The sequence below is a fragment of the Gossypium hirsutum genome, chromosome D06 (genome assembly GCF_007990345.1).
Source record: "Gossypium hirsutum isolate 1008001.06 chromosome D06, Gossypium_hirsutum_v2.1, whole genome shotgun sequence".
In the NCBI taxonomy this organism is placed as follows: Eukaryota; Viridiplantae; Streptophyta; class Magnoliopsida; order Malvales; family Malvaceae; genus Gossypium; species Gossypium hirsutum.
In genome coordinates, this window is record NC_053442.1 from 4,559,589 (window position 1) to 4,580,918 (window position 21,330).

Genomic DNA, 21,330 nt, shown 5'->3' on the forward strand with positions numbered 1-21,330 from the left:
AAATAAAAATGACTCATGACCACACTACTTTTTATCTATGATGTAATGTCGATGAGAGAATATCATTTACCCTTTAATTGGGCTATAAATTTCACTATTGTGAAATGATGCTACATACTGCAAAAGTTGTATACCCGACGCACTAACTTTCAGTTCCTTACCTATTTGAGCTCAAACTTTCACTTACATAAAATTATACGAGTCATGCATACATAGTTTATCATCCACTCAAGATTAAGGTATGCCACACTATGAAAGTCACAAGTAAATAGATTCATAAATGGATCTAGGATTTATTTTACTTGGGTCCTATCTGATGTATTGTCAATTCCATCAGTTACATCCATGTAAACTTGATAAATGTTATATTAGTCTTTTAATTGATTTGCTCAATTGCAATTAGACTAAGGATATGTTTAGATTATCTACTAATATAAGCTATCTTTCCGCATTACGATCCTACCACACAATGTCACTTAATATTAGTTAAATATTAGATAATCAGTAAACTAATATTTGCTTTCAATTTGCTTTGTGTGCAAAAATCATTGAGGAGAATATACAAAAGATATTAATAATACTGATGCATATTTATTTAAACCATTAATATATTCAAAAAAATTACAAGTACATAGTCAAAAATACTACACTGAAGACACTAGATCTCAACACATTTATGCTAACATGTTTTAAATTTCTATGCCATAACCAATATGCCTCTTCACTATTTGTCATAAAACAATAATGAAAAGAATCTAAAACATCTAGATGCACCACATAAATATTACCTAACCTATGACCTACAAAAATAATCCTATTAGACTCTAAATTTACAACTTTAGAAAAAAAGAAAAAAATAGAAACAAGTTGTAACAATGGCTATAAAAGGTCATTCAAACATCTGTAATGGGGTTGGCCCCTCTTTCACATTTTCAAGAAATAAAAAGAGCAAAAAAAACGGATTCAAAAAACTTTTTTTTGGTATAAGATCTATTTCCTTTTTATTTCTTGTTTTTCTATTTATTTTTCTTTCTTTTGAAACTATTGGTTTTCGATTTTGTTTCTCCTATTTAAAAAAAACTATATATATATAACGTTTAATTGTAAAAAAAAAGTACCTTTTTCGACGGCGGCCCTCCTCGCCGGATTCTGGGCTGAGAGAGAGGGAGAGAGAAACTTGAGAGGAAATTTTTTGTTTTTTTTTGGAGAAGAAGAGAAAAATGAATTTAAAAAAAATTTGATTTATATAGGTTGGCAAAACGCACCGTTTTGCCCAGCCCTTTAAACATTCAAAACGGCGCCGTTTGGCGCAACTCGCGGGCGACCTGACCCGTCCGACCAGGATCCGTGTGTTTTTCACTTGAGGGGATATTTACGCAATTGGCCCCTCCGCCTTTGCGGCGTTTTAAATTCGGTCCTTGTTGCATTTTCTGATTTTGGCCACATAATTTTGCTTCTTTTTTGATTTGGTCCATGAACTATGCCATGGTACTTCTTTGGGGCGACGTCGTTTTGCCGACATGGGATTATTTCCCATCTGCCCCCTCCTAGTTATTTGAGCGCTCAAACCAATCCCTCCTCTTTTGTTTATTTCGAAACTGCATTGTTTTTTTGTTGTTATTTCAATCTAGTCAGTGTTTTTCAGCGTTCTTATTATTTAGTCCCCTTTTAGCATCTTTTATTATTTTTAACATTATTATTTTTAATATTACTATTATTATTATTATCGTCTTTACTATTATTATTAGTATTGATTATTATTATCATTATATTTCTGTTTATATTTACTATGTAATTTTAAATATATGTGTCATATTATATTATATTATTATTATATAAGTGCTTATATATATTTCATATATGATTTATTTAATATACATATTAAATACCTTTTATATATACATATTTTTCATATTTTATAAGTTTATGTGTGTAAACATTTTTTTAACATACATACTTATATAGTATATATTTTTGGCATTTTATAATCTATATACATATATACATGTAAATATTTATGTTTTCATATCTTATAATTCATATATACATCTTTCATATTTCCTTTATATGTACGTACATTTTTTTTCATATTTTATAATTTTTATATATTTTCCTTTATTTTTATGTTCTTTTATGTATTTATTTATATGTCCATTTTTATGCTTTAGTTTATTTATTTGCTATGGTATATGCATGATTAATTTATTTTATTATTCGTTTTGTTCATTTTTTTTTCACATTATCATGTTTAATATTCCATTATGCATATAAACACCATAATTCAAAAAAGGAAAATTTTTCTAAATAAGGCAATGTTTTGCCGTTTGGAAATTCGAGAAAACATGCCCTAAGGTGCTGGGTGTCGATTTTTCTCGTTCAACCAAATGGCTTAATATCCTTTTAAAAATTTCAAAATAAGGCAATGTTTTGCCGTTTGGAAATTCGAGAAAACATGCCCTAAGGTGTTGGGTGTCGATTTTTCTCGTTCAACCAAATTGCTTAATATCCTTTTAAAAATTTTAAAATAAGGCAATGTTTTGCGTTTGGAAATTCGAGAAAACGTGCCCTAATGTGCTGGGTGTCGATTTTTCTCATTCAACCAAATGGCTAAATATCCTTTTAAAAATTTCGAAGTAAGATAATATTTTGCGTTTGGAAATTTAAGGAAACGTGCCCTAATGCGCTGGGTTTCGATTTTTCCATTTAACCAAATAGCCAAATATTCTCTTAAATCTTAATCCATGTCATTCGAGTTTTCTAAGGATCGTATTTTAAATTTCTTTAAAGTTTTCAATTTTCGACATTAAGACATTGACTAATCAACTAGGTACCAATTTTGGGCGTATCGAGGGTGCTAATCCTTCCTCGTGCGTAACCGACTCCCGAACCCGTTTTTTTCTGAATTTCGTGGACCAAACTTGTTGTTTTAATAAAATCAAATCATTTATTAAAAACAACCACTTTTCGAGGTGATCCGATCACACCTCATCAAAAGGATCGGTGGCGACTCTCATTTTCGTTTTCATTTTCCAAAACCCAAGTCGACCCCTTTTTTCATCAAAAAAATGGTGTCAACAAATATTATGCAATTTAATTAATTATTTAGTTGGTTAAAATGTATAAAAATTTATTTCTCCTCAATAAAAATTTCAAATCATTTAAACAACATCAGTAAAATAGCATATCATTATATTTTAAAAAATAAAATATGTCCTAAAATTAAAACATTATTATTACAAAAAAAAAGTGACTTTTTAAGTTTTAATCATATATCAACATGTTCGGAATTCCATGGGTAATTGGATTGAGTGTAATTATTTATATTCTATATAATTACTCCAATTCTCAACCCCTAAATATTAAAAAATACGACTGGAGTATTTCAATGACACTCAATTAACTGGGACTCACAAATTATAGTGATTACCCAAATATGACATAGATGTGCAATTACAAGCAATTACACTCTAATCCAATTATTAGGTAACTTTTCAAATACGCCCCTTAAAATATAATCCATCTTTGTCAAAACTAAATAAATTTTGTCTCTCAAGTATATCATTAAGCTTTTGATGCCCAGAAAGTTAGAAATTGAAGTATGCAAATTCATATTCTTTTTGTTCAAATTATAAATTTGAACTTACATATCATTTACTTTTGTTTCAAAATCTCTTTTTTGCTTTGGTTAATGATTCATTTTCTCCTTTCACCTTTGAATTCATTTTTGAGTGAATGTATAGTTTTAACTCTTAAACTTGTCTAAAAATATATAGTTTGTATTTCTTTTTCTTTATATATATATATATATATATATAATTAGTATCTAAACTTATATTCCATTACACACTTTAATACCTCTATTTTGACATTGTTAATTTGTGATGACACGCACAAGCAACCAATTATATGGTGACACCCATTTGTGAGGCCGAACTGCATTTCAGGATTAACCTTTAGCAGCTATGGTCTAGAAGCTGCAGTTCCATTCTCGTTAGGCCTTGGTATAAATTAGATGAAATTTTTGTAACAGTCCTTTCTTAAATCAATCAACTCATGAACTCACCAACATTGATTTGTCACTATACTCAATCCTAAGCTTTTTTTTGGTGATACTCACCCTATAATTTTCATTAACATTTAAGAACTAATGATTTGTTTCATTTACCAAAAAGAGGAAAAGAAAAACTATAAATGATTTAGGTATAATCTTCATTTACAAAATGTAGATGGATTGATATCAACTAAATGGAGCTTACATGTATTTTTTACTGCATTACTACTTAAATAAAAAAACAGAGTTGAAAGTGAAAGGGCTTTACAAGGTGGTATTGTTAGAGATGATCAAGGAATCATCAGTCTTACATTGTTTAGTTGTTTGCCAAACTTTGGTTTGATTTTGGATACGCTATCATCTTTCAATCTTTGGGTTACTTCTCTTCCGACTTCCCGTCTTGAATGTGCTCCTTTCTTTTTTATTGCGTGGTCAAGTTTTGAGTTCTTTCGTTTTCTGCTCGCAATATGTTCGTCATTTATCCTCTTAGAAATTTTCTTTTTTAGTTCTGGTATCTTAGTTCTTGTTTTGGAACCCTGAATTCATTGAAACATTATCAATTTTTGTTTCAGTTATAGTTAGAACAGTGAAATATTCATTTGTACACATCTCCCACTTCGAGCCTCGTATGATATTTTATACTCGTTTAAATTACAGAAGGGTTGGTATAAACTCTGAAATGCTATTGCTTGGGACCCAAAGAAGACAAAAGAGAAAAGCGTATTGCCTGTGTGAATGCCCAAAATAAAGATGGAGAGTCTATGATAAGCCAACTATAAAAGATACCAACGACCATTAACAAACACTTAGATACAAGTCGACACTGGTTTGAGAAATGGGTGAGACTTATGTTACTACATTGTATTCATTTTTCGACATCTTCTGTTTCAAGTCTCATGTGACAATTTTAACCCTGTAATAGCAGAAAGCTTTGTCTGAAATGCGATTGCTTTGGACCCAAAACAGAAAGAGAGACGCTTTTAGCCTGTGTGAATCAAAAGGGACAGTGTATCATACGTCAAGACTGAAAGGGGCAAAGGTCTCTTGACCTTGAATGGGGCTAACATAAATTACTATAATACAAAGACTTCAACTTTGGAGTGAAACATGGGTGAGAGACTTTTAATAGTTATTTTGATCGTACAGGCACAATTAACCTCTATATAGGGAGATAAAAGCCTATTGCCTGTGTGAATGTCCAAGTCAAGAGGGAGAGTCTATCATAAGTACAGTACAAAAATTGCCAACGAAATTAACGGAATAACATAAACTAATAGAATGCGAAGACTTAGAGGGATACAAAAATTGCCAACGAAATTAACGGAATAACATAAAATAATAGAATGCGAAGACTTAGAGGGATAGATTTATGTTGCTACACTGAATCCATTTTTCCACATCTCCATTTTGTAGTCTTATATGACAGTTGTCTTCTTGACACTAAATCGGCCAACATAAATTATTATAATACAAAGACATAAAACTATGGAGTGAAAAATGGGTGAAAGACTTAAAGTTTTTTTATTTGAGGGTTGAAAGACTTAATAGTTAGTTTGATCGTACAGGCTACTGCAATTAATCTATATATTAACCTTCATATCATGGCTGTTACTTGCGTGCAGAGCATTTGTTAATCATGAAGAGTTTAACCTTGCTTGCTCCCTTACTCTTGTGTGTTACTTTACTATGTTCTTCTCTTAATGTTGCTTCTGATTCTGCAGCAGCAGCATTGGCAATCCTCAAATGGAAAGCCAGCCTTCAAAGCCAAAACCATTCTGTTTTGCTTTCCTGGAATACTTCCAACAACCCAAATACCAAAACAAGTCCTTGTGCTTGGTTTGGAATCCATTGCAACCATGCCGACAGTGTTATAAAGATTAACCTCACTGGCTATGGTGTAAAAGGTACGCTCCATTTATTTCCATTCTTGTCTTTGCCTAATCTTGCAGAGTTGGACCTTAGCACCAATGAACTTTATGGCATAATCCCACCTAAAATCAGTCAGCTCTCCAAACTCACCTACCTCGATTTATCCTTTAACCAGTTCTCTGGGAAAATCCCACCTGAAATTAGCCACCTTGTACATCTTCAGACCCTCCACCTTGCTGGAAATCAGTTGAACGGCTCAATTCCTCGAGAAATCAGTCAGCTCAAATTTCTCACTGACCTTGCCTTGTGTAGCAACAAGCTAAATGGTTGCATTCCTGCTTCTCTCGGTAAACTAAGTCGACTTGTTTCCTTGCTTCTCTATAATAATTCCCTTTCTGGTCCCATTCCTCCAGAATTGGGAAACCTTAGGAATTTAGTTGAAGTTTACCTGGACACCAACCGTCTAACTGCTCCCATCCCTTCCACATTTGGAAACTTGAAAAAACTGAGGGTGCTTCAAATGTTTAACAATGGTCTTTCAGGTCCCATCCCCTCTGAGTTAGGGAATATGGAATCTCTTTCTGAAATAAGCCTTTATCACAACAATCTATCTGGCTTGATCCCAACCTCATTTGGTGACTTGAGACTTCTTACACTTGCCCACCTCTATGAAAATCAACTCTCTGGTCCTATTCCTGAGGAGATAGGAAACTTGAATTCTCTTGTTGACCTAGAGTTGAGTGAAAACCAACTCAATGGCTCTATTCCTGCTTCACTTGGCAATTTGAGCAACTTGGAAATTCTGTTCCTCCGAGACAACCGGCTCTCAGGTTCCATTCCTAATGAAATTGGAAACTTGATGAAGTTGAGCGTGTTAGAACTAGACCACAACAATCTGACAGGAAATTTGCCGCAAGGCCTTTGCCGTGGTGGATCACTTGAATACTTCACAGCAAATGACAACCAGCTTACCGGACCAATCCCTCAAGGGTTGAAAAATTGCACTAGCTTGAAGAGAGTCTACCTTGAAAGAAACCGACTCAGAGGAAATATATCTGAAGATTTAAGCGTTTACGAATCTAAAATTCATTGAATTAAGTGACAATGAATTTTATGGTGAAGTGTCTTCCAATTGGGGGTTGTGCAAAAGTTTAGAGATCCTATCTATTGCAAGGAACAATCTCAGTGGTGCAATACCCCTGGAACTAGGACTTATGTCCAAGCTTTTGTATCTAGACTTGTCTGCAAACCAATTGAGCAAGCCCATCCCTGAAACTACAGGGTATCTGTCCATGTCATTCTACTTGAATTTGAGCATCAATCAGTTTAGCCAAAATATTCCAATTCAAGTAGGCAAGTTAACTAGGCTGTTTCATATAGATTTGAGTCACAACATGCTTTCAGGGGAGATTCCGGGGGAACTTCAAAGTTTGCAGATCTTGGAGACGTAAAACCTTTCTCACAACAATCTCTCTGGTGAAATCCCAGCCTCTTTGGAGCATCTCCGGGGCTTGTACACTGTTAACATTTCATACAATGAGCTCCAGGGTCCCATTCCCAACTGCCAAGCATTTCTAAATGCTTCAGTACAATAATTGAGAGGAAACAAAGAATTATGTGGCAATGCTAGTGGATTACCGCCTTGCACACCTTTTTTCTAAGAAGGGTCACAACAACAACAAAACCCTTTTCGTAGTTATGTTCCCTCTTTTATTGGTTTCTGGTCTCTCGATTTCATCAATTGCTTTGTTGTTTGCCTTCAAGAAGAGGAAGATAGATACAGATGAAGAAAGACAAAGCAATGCAAGTGATGAAATATTTTTCTCTGTCACTCCCCTTAATGGAAGAATATTGTATGAAGAGATCATTAGAGCCACCAAAGATTTTGATGCTCAATATTGCATTGGGAAGGGAGGATATGGAAATGTGTACAAAGCAGAGCCGTCATCAGGAGATGTTGTAGCTGTGAAGAAATTCCATGCATTGCATACCGGTGAAATGGCAGATCAAAGACAGTTCCTGAATGGCGTAAGGGCATTAGTAGAACCAAGACACAAATATTGTGAAATTCTACGGTTTTTGTTCCTCTGCAGGTCGTTCCTTTTTAGTATACAAGTAGCTTGGCTTCTGTTCTCTGCAATGATGAAGAATGTAAGAAATTGGACTGGAACAAGAGGGTGAATATTGTCAAAGGTGTTGTTAATGCCCTCTCCTATTTGCACCATGACTGTTCACCGTCCATTGTTCATCGAGATATAACAAGCAACAACATTTTGCTTGGTTTGGAGTATGAAGTTCACCTTTCAGACTTTGGCACTGCTAAGCTTCTCAATCCAGACTCATCCAATTGGAGTAATATAGCTGGAACAAACGGATACATTGCACCAGGTGGTTTTTCATTTTACTTCCATAGATGACATAGCATAGAGGATAATATTTGTTATCAACTATTATTTCTTTTTCTTTGCAGAGCTTTCCTACACCATGCAAGTTTCTGAAAAATGTGATGTGTTTAGTTTTGGTGTGCTGGCATTGGAATTGATAGTCAGGGCATATCCGGGTGAATTTCTCTCTAATCTATCAATTTTAACTGCTGAAAGCATTCCACTAAACAATGTGTTGGATCAAAGGCTTGCACCTCCACTGCCGGAAGTTGTGAACAAACTCGTATTAATCCTGAAGTTGGCTGTTTCATGTTTAAATATCAATTCAAAATCTCGGCCAACCGTGCACACTGTTTCTCAGCTGTTGTTCGACCACATCTAGTCCCATCTACGACTCTTTGATCTTCATCTAAGATACCACCTTAGAAACGTTTGGTATTTGCTCTAATGTTGTTTGTTTAGCTTTTGTGTGGTTATAATGGGTTAATGGATTAGCATTTTTATAACCTTAATTACCTTTTCCTTGAGAACTTGTAGTGCAATAGGAGTTGTTTGAGATCTGTCTGTAACAGTTCATCATACGTTCTATTCTATGGAATAAAAAGGTTTTACCTGACCCTTATATTTTCATACTTTTAAGCCCTCTATTTTAATTACGGTTTAGACAATTAACTTCTGTTTTTAGCAAAGTTCACTTATTTTTCTGAAGAACTTGACATGATGTTCAATTATTTTCCAAATTCCAAATGAGAAAAAGGGAAATTGGGGCATAAGATTTGCAACATTCCTAAGCAGAAATTGAAGTCCTTGAACGTGATAAAAATATCATACATCCAAAGTTTGGCTCGACAAGACAACAACAAGACAACAGAATAATACAAGTTGCAACTACATAATAAACAACTAGAAGCAAAAATTTTCTTCTACATCCTTAGGACTCTTTCCAAAGCAGATGATCCACTGATCTGAGGCTGTAAGTCTTTTCATCAAAGACTTCAGCACCAGTAGCTTCATGTTACATTCTCTATCTAGTAATCCCAGGACATTTACTTATTTTGTACTGAACAAGCTAGCAAACTTTGGACGAACAACAACACTTTGGCAAACTGACTTCGATCACTTCTTTAGGAGGTTCCTTGAGAAAATTCTCTTGCAATACGGGCTGGTACGAAGGATCGTGTGTGGTCGAACCGCATCTACTAGAGAAGCATGTAGAGGACCCTACTCAAGACAAAATTGATTATGTGATGAAGAGAATTCCTATGGGAGGTTTCATGCGGATTTGAACTAGTTATGAATCAAAGCATAAAAAATGGCAGAAGAAACGACAAGTTGTTCCCTTACCTTGGTTACTACTAAAGCAGATTGAATTACATAGTTGGCAAATGGGTCTTGCAATAATTGTTCAAAGTGAACAACAGAGGTTAACTCACGGATGATCTGAGACCTACTCTCTGCAAAATGCTTGAGGCATTTTTCAACCACATGGCTGCTAAATTTCTGCATTGAGAGATGAACATAGTGCCCTTTGAACTGAGATAGTAAGTTGCCAGAGTTGACCTTCAGCTCTATAATGTACTGAACAACATAGTTCCTGTTCCAGACAACAAAAGAAGACTACAAATGAGAGAGAGAGCGCCATTTTCTAGATGAAATCCTTGTCATTCATGATTATATATGGTTCTAAGGATGAGTCTATTTCTAATGTAGGAGAAAGACAATTAAAGCTATGAAGAATCTAATTGTAGAAAATAAAAAATCCAACACATATATTGCAGCTAATGACACAAAAGCTGAACCAGAAAGCACAGACAGCATTTCGATTCACAGCCAACTAATTATAACTAATAAGCATGTTAGCATTCTAGATGTAAAATACCCATCAATATTAGATTAATGTGATGCGATGCAAATCTTATGTACTTACCGGCAGGTTTTTGAGACATGAAAGCTTGTCTGGCACCACATTGAGCTCAAGATGTTAGCTTGTCATGTATTCTCAATACCAATGAGTACATACCATACTCATTTGACATATGGTAGAAGGAACAGAAGTGGCTGAAGAATTAAATACCAAAAGAGAAATGGCTATGTTTATTAAATGGATTAATGACTCTCAAAAACCTGATCTATTGGCCGTAGACAATCCCTAAGGATGCATCCATTCAACTCTAATGAAAGATGCCAATCATCACCCTGTTCTATGAAGCAAGATTGTTATCCTATCATGAATTTTTACATGATGATACAATTCATTAGCATGCTAATCACATAAATATGTAAGTGGGTTGATCTTTTCATTAAGCTGGATCCAAGTTTACTCAACTTGATTCAAGTAAATTTCTAAAGTAGTCAGAACCAGCAATGGAAACCTAATTTGTCAGAAAACTAGGAAGCAAAGAAATAAACAATCAGAGCTTCACTTATTACCCAAAAGGATCCTGAGCAAGAAGAAGTCCATTTCTGGAAATTTGAGTGATTAGCTTATCTCGATGTGGTCCATTGGAATGAGCAATGCAACGTTGCAACACACAGCAGCCATGGCGATGAGTGGCGATATCTACGCAAAATTTTGCAGCGGCATCAAAAATAATCTGCATCAACCAAAAAAGTTTAAGAATCAAAATTTAGTAAAAATATAAGATGTTAGGTCATACGAAAATGCATGAAATCAAAGTAGAGATAGAATTCTTAAAACAGAAATGCACCAAGCCTGCCAACTACGGTATGAAAAGAAGCATACTCCATGATGAATTTGGACAAAATTCTGTAAGTTTACAACTCAACAGAGGAGTGCTTGATCAATCATAAGAAGTTGCAAGGTACAAGAGTTTAATATTATCTCACTTGCTATTATAACCTGTAACATGTTGGTTCATCCCATGGAAAGAATATTTGCATTAATAAATATTCGAAAAGATGGAACAGATTCCTTCTAACAGGCTCCTTGGACACATGACAGTTGACTCTCATGCATCGGCAATATGCAAATAACCAAATAGCCATAATTAAGCCTGTAGAAGAAAGCCTTTTGCCTGTTTACAACACACTCCTAAAAACAATGAGTTAAAATATACTAAGAGTATACATACAAAGAATACCCTGAACCGACGAAGATGAGCTACATGTTCAAACAGAACATCGTTGTGATCTCTAACCTTCGAACTTTGTATTGAATCAAACCAAGGTATGCCTCCAAATGGCATCAGAGACAAAATAGTGCATAGGTAATAGGCCATAGAATAAAGACCCCTAAAATAGCCATACAATTTTCTTTAGAAGAATTGAGTACCCTTTGTCAAGATGAAATACATGGGAACAAGACATATGTTCAAATAATTAACTAGAGATAGATCATGCAGTAGGTTGGCATGATGAAATGAGACTGTAGTTGAAGGCCAGATTATTTAATACAGTTCCTGTTGATTTATTAATTAATGAACCTACAACATGCTACTGAAACAAAGAAAGTTGGATGAGTAAAAATCATTTAATACAATGCAAAAGATTCATGTTGCATAAACTGTTACTAAACAATGTAAAATGTGTATTTTGAGACTTAAAATATAAGTCATCGTCAAAAAGAAAACTCATGATGGTATCATAACATGACCTTCACAACATATTAAACAAATAGTAGTGAACCACACATGAAAAGTGATTCATTTTAGAGAGAAAATATGGTTCTAAGTAACAATTAGCCCAAAACAAAAAGAACTTAGAAATGTGCATGATTGGGATAATTTACGAGAACAAATATTAAACCTCAAAAGTTAATTTACCCCTCATCTTTATACCTTATTATCTTCATTGTTAAGACATTGCAAGCAGCGCTGCAACACATGATTCCCATTAAGATCCTTGATGAGATCAAGAATTCCAGGTTTAAGAGCAGATTTGATAAGAGAAATCTGTTGTCTGGATTTGAGAGTCTCAATCAACTTCTGTACCACACGTGTACTGAAATATAGCACGGTGAATCCCCCCTTAGCAACATATATATATATTGACAAACAATATCATTAAAAAGAAAAGGAAATGAATGATAAATGAAGCAAATACCCATATGTGTTCAAGGAAATCCTCACTAGCTGTCCGGTTTCTTTGGTCACAGTGAGAATAATCTGCAGCCTTTGGTCTTCGTTACACACATCTAGCAACTTTTGGACAAGGTAGTTTCCAAAGGGATCCATCATTAGTTCAACAATGTTATCAATAACCTCGTTGAATATAATTTGAACATCCAAGCAGCTTCCTTCATCAAATATCCTTTGTAGGAAGCGACAACCTTTCTGGTCCTTAGCCATGTAATATATACAACCTTGAAACTCAACTAAGGAATATGGACTTGGCATCAGTATCACATTTTCTCCATGTCTTTTATCAAGTTTAGAGTTTTTCTCTTGCAGGTTTTGCAATCCAAACTCCTTGAGAGTCTTTTTCTTACAACATTTGAACGAATCAAAGCCCTTGTTCTCGATATCATATTTCAAACCTCTTCCTTGAATGATAACACTATGATCCTCCATTACATTCTCCTCAAGAGGAATCTTACTGTGCAAGAACCCGGGAGAACTCAATGAATCAATGGCAGCTCTTCCTCCATTACCATCAATTCCACATTGCTGGGAACAAACAAAAGGGTTACCAATGTAGGGCCTAGTGGTAAAAGCACCCTGCAGCAACATCCCCCTATTATCCAATCCCCTACCCTGTTCCATTCTCTGCTCCAAAAGATAGTTTCTTTGGTTATCATGCCAACTCGGTACTGAAGACAAATCATTGGACTGATTGTAACCAATACTATAAGACCCAAATGAATCACCCTTTTCGTATCCAGTACCTTGCAGCCCAAGAAAGGTGGAGCTGAAGACATCACCACCATCTAAACACATCGAAACTTGTTGTGGAGACGATTGAAACCCTTTGTTAAAACCATCGTAAGAACCATATTTTTCAGCGTGATAAGACGAGACATCACCAAAACTGAAGGCGAAACCATCTGGGTCCCTTTCAAATTTCCTCATTTGACCAGAAGTATCCCCATCCCTTTCATCATCTCTAATATGCATTTGATACAGATTCTCACACAAACCAAAACCGTCATCGACCAACTTATTTTCATTGACGTTCTTGTTTCTGTAATGGGAATCGGGTAACCGTTTAGAATCCAACCAGAGTCCACAGTGATGAAACTTGGGGTGGTGGTGATGGTGATGTTGGTCCTCAAATGGTGGAGTATCTTCGGGTGAAGAAGGGAACCCATTGGTGAAAGAGTTTGAAGGAGAAGGAGAAACTCTACCCTTTGTTGAATGGTGTTGAAGATTGAGCAATGGAGGAGGAGCCTCAGAGATCTCACTACTAAATAAAGTTTCCAGCTCATTGTTTCTCTTCATGTCCCTTGTCATCATCTTCTGCTCCTTCTTCTCACCCAGTTTATACATCTTCAAAAAAAAAACAAAAAAAAAGAACCCAAATTTCTACAGATACTAAGAAGCAAAAACCCAAATGAGATTTTTTTTTTTTGGTTTTTTTTTACGTAAAACAAAGTTGACAAAAGAGAAGAACACCAACACCCAAAAAAACAAAAAAAGACGTTTCCTTTTCAGATTGATTTTTTGGTTGATTTGGTTTTCGGGTTTCTTTTAAAGAGAAAAATGATGGGTTTTTTTTTTGTATGCGAGAAACGGTTACAAAAAAAAGGATGGTGTACGGTAAGGATTATTGACGTTTTAAGCTCACGCCATTGGAGTGAGGTGAGCCGCCACTATACTGTGAAATACCCAAAAAAAAAAATTACAGAGAAAAATAAGAGAGAGGATCTTTTTCCAAAAAAAACAAGCTTTTTCTTTTATTGTTTTTTTCAAATGATTTAAGATTTTTTTATTTAGGTAACTGAATCTAAATAGACAAATAAAAAAAATATCCTAACTTCTTTGGCGAAAAAACCTGCTTGATTTTTGTTTTGATTAATTGACCAAATTATTTTTATTCATTTATTTATTTTTAAAAATTTACTTTTTGATATTTTTCGGTAAAAAAATAAAAAAAATCTACCTGAAAATAAGAGTCTAAACTTTATTTTTACTAACAATAAATATTACTTTAAGCATTGTTATTGCCTAAAAATATATAAACAAATCCATGTCAGTGTTGAAAGCTATGACCAAGTTTTCCTATCTTATAGATACCAACCTTCATTTATTTCCGTACTTGTTCACATTTGCCAAGTCAAAAATTAAAATTAAAAAAATCTGAAATTTATATTTATTTTTTTAAAATAGAAAAAAAAAGAATTATTAGATTAACAAAAGGATTTATCTTTCAACAACCAGACTGGATTTACCTGAACTATCTCGTCAAAAAGACAAACTAAAAAAATTTGAATTTTATTTTGAAATAAATAAATTATGATTTAGCTTATAATTATTTATTATTTTGGTAAAAAAACATTTTATCTCGAAAAAAAATCAAAGTAATTCGATCTTTTGAATTTCGTAAAAGAGTCACTAATGATTGTTAATCACAATATTAATTTTTTTATCAGTTAACAGATTTGATCCTAAAATGTTTACACAATATACCACAATATTTACAGATCAATATTTTAACAGAATTTGTTATTAATAATCAAAATATGTAAAATTAAAAGAAAAAATCAACACTATAATTAATTTCGAAATTAATAAGAATTAAATTGCTTTAATTTTTTTAAAAAAACCCATTTTTAACCTAATATTTTTAATATAACAAATTTTTTAGAAAGATGAATAAATAGATAAGGTGTGAGATAAACTTCCTATTATGACTCAATGTATTTAGCTTCCTTAACTACTAAATAAATAAATAAATTATTGCTGTATCTATCTGGCAGTGCCACTGATTCGTACGGTGTGGATTTTACCCGAAAGCATGTAAACAGTGGTCTGCGGTGACCACCATTGAAAATAATGACAAAAGCGTGGCAGAGATCATGCTCTCCTTAAATGCCAAATTCCATTCGCCTAACCGCGCGGCTTTTTTTTTTGTCGGACAATGATACGGGCATTCATTATTATTGGTCCGTACTCTGCTCACCATTCCCCTTTCGCCACCTCTTTTTTCGACACGAATGTATGAATATGTATACATACATTTGAAAATTACTATAACTTTTGCCAGTGAAACAAGGACTCATTTGAAAAGGAGGTTCAAACAAAGCATATAGCGATAATAATCATATATAGCAGTAAAGCAATAAAATTGGACTTGAAAGAGCCCTAGACCGTCAACGAAACGGGACGGTAATGCACAAAATTATGAAACAAGTAATTAGCATATACGCTCTTAGGTCAAGTTGACATGTTAAACCTAAAACATAATTCCCAGAACCCATAATCACACACCCCCACTGAAGATAACAGAAAAACACGGTAATCGGAAACAGTGTTAGACCTATGAAGTTAAACCAAAGCAATGGTGCTTTCCCCGCCAGGGGGTTTGCGTCCGCTACTGACTCGAGACTCTACCTTCCCTTCAGCAAAGATGTTGCTACCGCTCATCTCTCGCAGTTTCGCTACACTGAGTGGTTTTTCAGCAGAACCCGGAGGAACATCACCCTTAAATATGTCGTTTCCGGATAGCTCTGCGAATTTCTGGTTATGTATTTTCTTTGCTGTCTTAACCACGGTCTCCTCACTTGGCGTGCTACCTCCAGCAGGCTACAGCATAGCATCCAAGTTCATAAACAGTTAGATATTCAAATTTAATTAATTAGGCAAACTTAAGTACATAATGATCGCAATTCAGCAAGAATATAGGAAGCAATGATTTGCAATCCCTAAGCTAAAGTGAAGCACAACAATGTAATTCATACTTCTAGCTAAGCCTGATATACGATCCCTAGCTACCTTAGGTGTCATTTGTTGCACAAGGAACAATTTGTTCAAGCAATGACAAGAATTTAGTAAGTTCGGAGTTTTAACATGTACTTACTTTATGTGTATCAGGTTCTCCCATGTCAAAATTGTCCTTCAAAGCCAAAGCGCGTACAGTTGTTGGCCTCGGCACAATTTCAGGTGGGGGTGCAAAGATGTCATGTCCACCAAGCTCCTTTGACTTGGCATCGGAGAGCTGCTTCTTCAACTTCGCCTCCTCACTTTGTAGTGTTCCACTCAATTCACGCTGCTTCGCCACCTCAGGAAGAGTAGTTGGCTTTTTGGGTGTAATACTCTCTTCCTCGGCAAACGAGATGTGACTGATTCCAGCTAGAGATTGCTGACAATGGCAAACATAAACTTCTTTTTTAAACATGATACGAATATAATATGTTATTATGTTCTGAACATAACTGAAAAAATGAACAAATTGAAACCTGGTACATTCGTATTGCTGTTTTGTTGTTTGGAGTAGGGTTTGCGCTACCAGGTTCTGATTCGTCATTTTCTCCATCGGCTGCAAAAATACCACTACCAGTCATCTCCTTCATTTTATATCCAGAACAAGGTTTCCTGGAAATGGCAACAGATGACAGCAGCAGAGTGAATTAGAAAAACAGCAATAAAACAGCCTTACTGAACTTCTGTTTACAATTCGAAACTAACAAAAGAATCTTGAAAGAAAAATGAACGGACATTTCGGTGGAAATGAATATTTAATGTTTTAACTGATTGTAGATGTACATTAAATCATCAATCCTCACAAAGCATTAGAAATCCAACTCAGGAAAACAGGATTGATTGGATACGTTAAAGAAAGTTACAGCTGGAACAATTAAGATCTCCTTCAACGGTTGGTACAATTGGAGCAGAACGGAGATCCAATGGATCGCTAATTAATGACAGATAAATAACATCTAATATGGAAATCAATCACAGATAATAGAACAGATCAAACTAGAAAGTTTTAAATTACTTGCAGATTTGAGGCCTTTTTTTCTTTTCAAAACAGTATTTTAGATAATAAAGAGAGAGAAAATGGTAGAAACAATTTGTTTTAAAAAAAAAAAAACAGAAAACTATAGTAACAGCGTTTTTTTTTCGAAAATGCAGAACGTAGAGCAAAAATTTTACAAATGACCAAAGAAATTTTTAAAAAAAAAACAAAGAAAATGAAGAAATTGTAGGAGAGGAAGAACGCGGAAGTAGATCTCACCTTTTGTTTAAGCTTTCAAATTCTTCATCGGTCACTTGACCTCCAAACACCACTTTTCTGATCCCATCCGACGGCTACCATTAATAAACGAAATAAATCAATCAAGTACACTAACTCACCATCCAAACAAAATCTTTTTTTTCTTCTTTTGAAAGGAAAAAAAAAATACCTGGTGAGGGCGGGTGGAGCGTGCGGCGGAGGCGGTGAAATCCGGTTGAGGAGTCTCGGACCAAGTGAGTAGATCTGCAGTGGAAGTGTGTGGTTTCCTCATTGGAGTGCTCTTCTCCATTTTTTTCCCTAATTCCACTCTCAAAACTACCAAAACAAAAAGTAGCTTGTAATTGAATAAAACAACAATGGAGAAATGCCTTCGAATCCTTCTGTGCACCACCAAAAAAAAGATTCAAAAGGAGTGTGTTTTTTTAGAGCTTAGAAAGAGTGAAGCGAATGAAGGAAGGAAAACGGGATCTGACAGAGAAATGACAAGCCTGTCCTGCCACTGACCCTCCCTGATCTGGAATTTTCTTTTTTTCTTTTTTCTTCAAGTTTTAATAATATATTTAAAAGAAGAATTTGCAAATTAAAATTTAGATTTAAATTTTAACAATTTTTGTTTGATTTGAATATAAATATAATCATTGGTGGAGAAAATTACTTTACAATATATAAATTAATTTATACATTAACATTCAGATGGATAAAAAAGAATCAAATAGTAATTTGTGATGGTATGAATCTTTTATTTTTAAAAATGATATTTCAACTTTCTCACAACTATCATTAAAGAGTATATAAAATAAAAATATTAAAAGCTAGTTTTTTATTAAAATTATATCACACAAATATATTTATAGTTTTTGAAATGTCTTAAAAACCTTCTGACAAAAACAAAATGTCATAAAAACCAAGGATTAACTAAAATATTTGGAACCAGCAAAGGGATGTCGGCAGGAATTTTGGATGATTTGTATATTGATGTTTAAGCTTACGACTCAGTTTTTTTTTTTTAATTTAATGTCGTAAAAGTTTCTCAAAGTTTTTCGGAGAAAAACAACCGTTTTTTTAAAATTGGATACTTCAACTATCAAGATATATCAAAAATAGAAAATTTTTTTATAAAAATTATTAAATAAAAAATAGAGAAATAATGAGAGTAGTGAAGCGGACATGAAAAGAGAAATTTAAATAAAATTCACCCATTAATGTAGTATGAAAAGATAGAAAATGATTGGTTATCTTGTTCTTTAAAATTTGTAAGGAAAAAAAGAAAATGTTAGTATTGGAAATGAATGGAGCTCAAATTGCCTCTTTGGCAGCTATCTGGTTGATGTTGAAATTAGGAAGAAGAAGAACTAATTTAGAAGATATTTTTCTAGTAAACACACTACACCATTCGGATTTCTTACCATCTTTGGATTAAATAATGAAAATTAGTAAATAAAAAGAAATTGATATAATGTTAATTATTTGTGTTTAGCTAGGCAGTGAAAACATTTATTATTTTAAGATTAAACTCATTTTAAAATTTTAGTGTAGCCAATTCATCAAGGTTTTCTTTAATTACAATTTATTTTAAGATTTTAGTTTACTTTTTTTTTTTTTTTTTACTTTGGAAAACTTTCATAGCTAATTTTTGGTCCGTTTAATTCAACCAATAATATTCAATTGGTTCAATTAAGATAGTCGATATTGTACCAGCATGTTTACCGTTTTTTATTGGAATTGATACACATGCATATTAGTATATTTTAGTGTACTATTTTAGGCTTTTCAATCATTTTTAAAAATATACTTTTAATATATATGAAAATTATTAATTATTTTGTGCAAATTTTAAAGATAATTACTTAATTCCAATAAAATAAAATATAAAATAACTTTAAATTTTTAAAAATCCATTTAAAAGCTCTGTTTTTCTTCTCCACGGCCCATTAATAAAAAAACCGTAAAGCCCAAAGCCAACCTCTCCCAATAGTCATGTCATCACTTTCTATTAAGGTTTTGTTTATAATTAAACTTAAATTATAATTTCAAATAAAAAATTAATAAATAAGTAATTTTTCAAAACAAATATTAATTTTAAATTGAGATTTAACTCGAGTTAAAAACCTGAATTTTTTAGCTTTTGTCTTTTCTAGAAAAGTGTTTTAATGAAATTATTTCTTTATTATTCATTAAATCTTTTACATTACAATATGTCTAAATTAACATTTTTTTTCTTCTCAAAATCACTTTTTAATAGTAATGGTAAACACTATCAAAATTTTCAAAAACCTCAATAGTAATTACAAATGAGATGAAAGGCCTCTATTTATAGCTAAGCTATCTCAGATCTAACGATATAATTGTCAAGATTAAAGCCTATCTATAAGATGAGAGTCTTAAGATATTTAAACTCTATACAATCTAATCCCTTATGATTTACAATATTCACCATGGTAACTTTGGTTTTAAAAGAGTATTTTACTGAGCAACCAAGGCTCCAAGTAGATAGGTTTTTCCATGTGTTACACGAATCAGGCCAGTTCAAGTGGATCAAATGAGTCACATTAAATTAGTTAATCTCCATGGGACGTTATGTGTGCATTCGTCACAAGCTTTAATCTACGACTTGTGACATAATAGTATCAAATTGATTTCTTTGTAACTATTATTTTTTTGTCAGGCCGCTGATTCTTACTTTTTTTAATTATTATAATTATAAGGTTTAAGGGTCAAAAAGGCCCTTAATAAAAAATAAAAAAAAAATCAATTGAGCCCTTAAAAAAGTACATTCTATTTGGTCTTTAATGAAAAAATAAAATAAAATCAACTAGGTTTAGTTGACCAATTTGACCATTAAAGTCACTGATGTGGCTAACGTAGCCACAAGGAGATGACACATGATATGCCACATTAACTATTTTTTTAAAAAATAAAAATAATTATAAAAATTACTTCTTGAATGAATCTATACATACTTTTGTCTAGGTTTATTTGAATCTAGATAATTATTTGTTCAAATTTGTTCGAGATGAATTCAAAATATAAAAATTTAACAACTATAAAAAAATATTAAAAATTATAAAAAAACTGGAAAAAAAAATCAAATTTTAATATTTTTAATTTTTATTCAGAATTTTTATATATATTCGAACTTAAAAAAGTTCAAATTGAAAATTTGAATTAATAATTTATATATTGGAATTATTATTATAAATTATTAATAAAAACAATTTGAATTTTTTAAATGTTTCGATTTTTTCATTTATGATATGCTTCAAATTGTTTCGATTTTTATTAATTATTTTTTAAAAAATTTTCCGGAGGCAACATGCCACATCAGCATCTTTCCTATGCCACATTGAAGGCTTTCCAATTTGGATTAAGTTTGAGTTAATTCGATTTTTATTTTTATTTTTTTGCTTCATAAGCATTTTGAAGCCTTTGTCATTTTGTGGGTTGAGTTGACTTTGGGATAAATTAGTTTAGATTATTTTAGATTCATATTTATTTAGGGTATGTTTCATTTTTTAGTACAGTACATATTCAAATCACCAAATTATTTTTTAAAAATAATTTCGGATTGCATAATCATGTCAGGTCAAGTCATTTCGAACTTGACTAATTACAAATAAATTGTTTCGAGTTTAGATCAGTTTATATTCGAATTATTTTGATTAAAATCAATTTGTGTTATGATATTTCAAAGTTAATTAATTTTTACATACAAAAGCAAATTGGATCAAACTAAAATATCTAACTAGAGCAAGAAAAGGGATTGAATCTGAAATGAAGATTCTACTGAAGTGTTTTTTTATTATTTCATCACTGGTCTTTATGCATTCATACCTTATTTTCTTGATTTCAAACTTAGTTTGATTTTCTCTCTCCAACATGAACATACATCTTCTT

General features: G+C 32.9%; 4 protein-coding genes across 4 annotated transcripts; 2 read left to right on the forward strand and 2 right to left on the reverse strand.

Annotated features, from left to right (window-relative positions):
- Window positions 1-5,628: 5,628 nt before the first annotated feature.
- LOC107900032 (MDIS1-interacting receptor like kinase 2) lies at window positions 5,629-8,936 on the forward strand. Its single transcript, XM_041095121.1, has 2 exons — window positions 5,629-8,308; window positions 8,391-8,936. Exon 1 carries the CDS (start codon window positions 5,688-5,690, stop codon window positions 7,011-7,013), a length of 1,326 nt encoding a protein of 441 aa, XP_040951055.1. The 5' UTR covers window positions 5,629-5,687; the 3' UTR covers window positions 7,014-8,308; window positions 8,391-8,936.
- On the forward strand, window positions 7,544-8,686 carry LOC121203290 (MDIS1-interacting receptor like kinase 2-like). The gene is made up of 3 exons (XM_041096421.1): window positions 7,544-7,948; window positions 8,029-8,308; window positions 8,391-8,686. Exons 1-3 carry the CDS (start codon window positions 7,544-7,546, stop codon window positions 8,684-8,686), a joined length of 981 nt encoding a protein of 326 aa, XP_040952355.1.
- Window positions 8,937-9,092: 156 nt separating the features above from the next.
- Window positions 9,093-14,174, reverse strand: LOC107901455 (putative pumilio homolog 7, chloroplastic). Its single transcript, XM_016827469.2, has 5 exons — window positions 12,367-14,174; window positions 12,102-12,264; window positions 10,735-10,898; window positions 9,649-9,898; window positions 9,093-9,525 (listed from the first exon to the last, which is right to left on the reverse strand). The coding sequence occupies exons 1-5, from the start codon at window positions 13,746-13,748 to the stop codon at window positions 9,421-9,423; spliced, it is 2,064 nt and encodes a 687-aa protein (XP_016682958.2). The 5' UTR covers window positions 13,749-14,174; the 3' UTR covers window positions 9,093-9,420.
- A 1,334-nt stretch (window positions 14,175-15,508) lies between these two features.
- Window positions 15,509-17,974, reverse strand: LOC107901456 (uncharacterized). The gene is made up of 5 exons (XM_016827471.2): window positions 17,606-17,974; window positions 17,437-17,510; window positions 16,658-16,793; window positions 16,279-16,560; window positions 15,509-16,004 (listed from the first exon to the last, which is right to left on the reverse strand). Exons 1-5 carry the CDS (start codon window positions 17,723-17,725, stop codon window positions 15,747-15,749), a joined length of 870 nt encoding a protein of 289 aa, XP_016682960.1. The 5' UTR covers window positions 17,726-17,974; the 3' UTR covers window positions 15,509-15,746.
- Window positions 17,975-21,330: the final 3,356 nt, after the last annotated feature.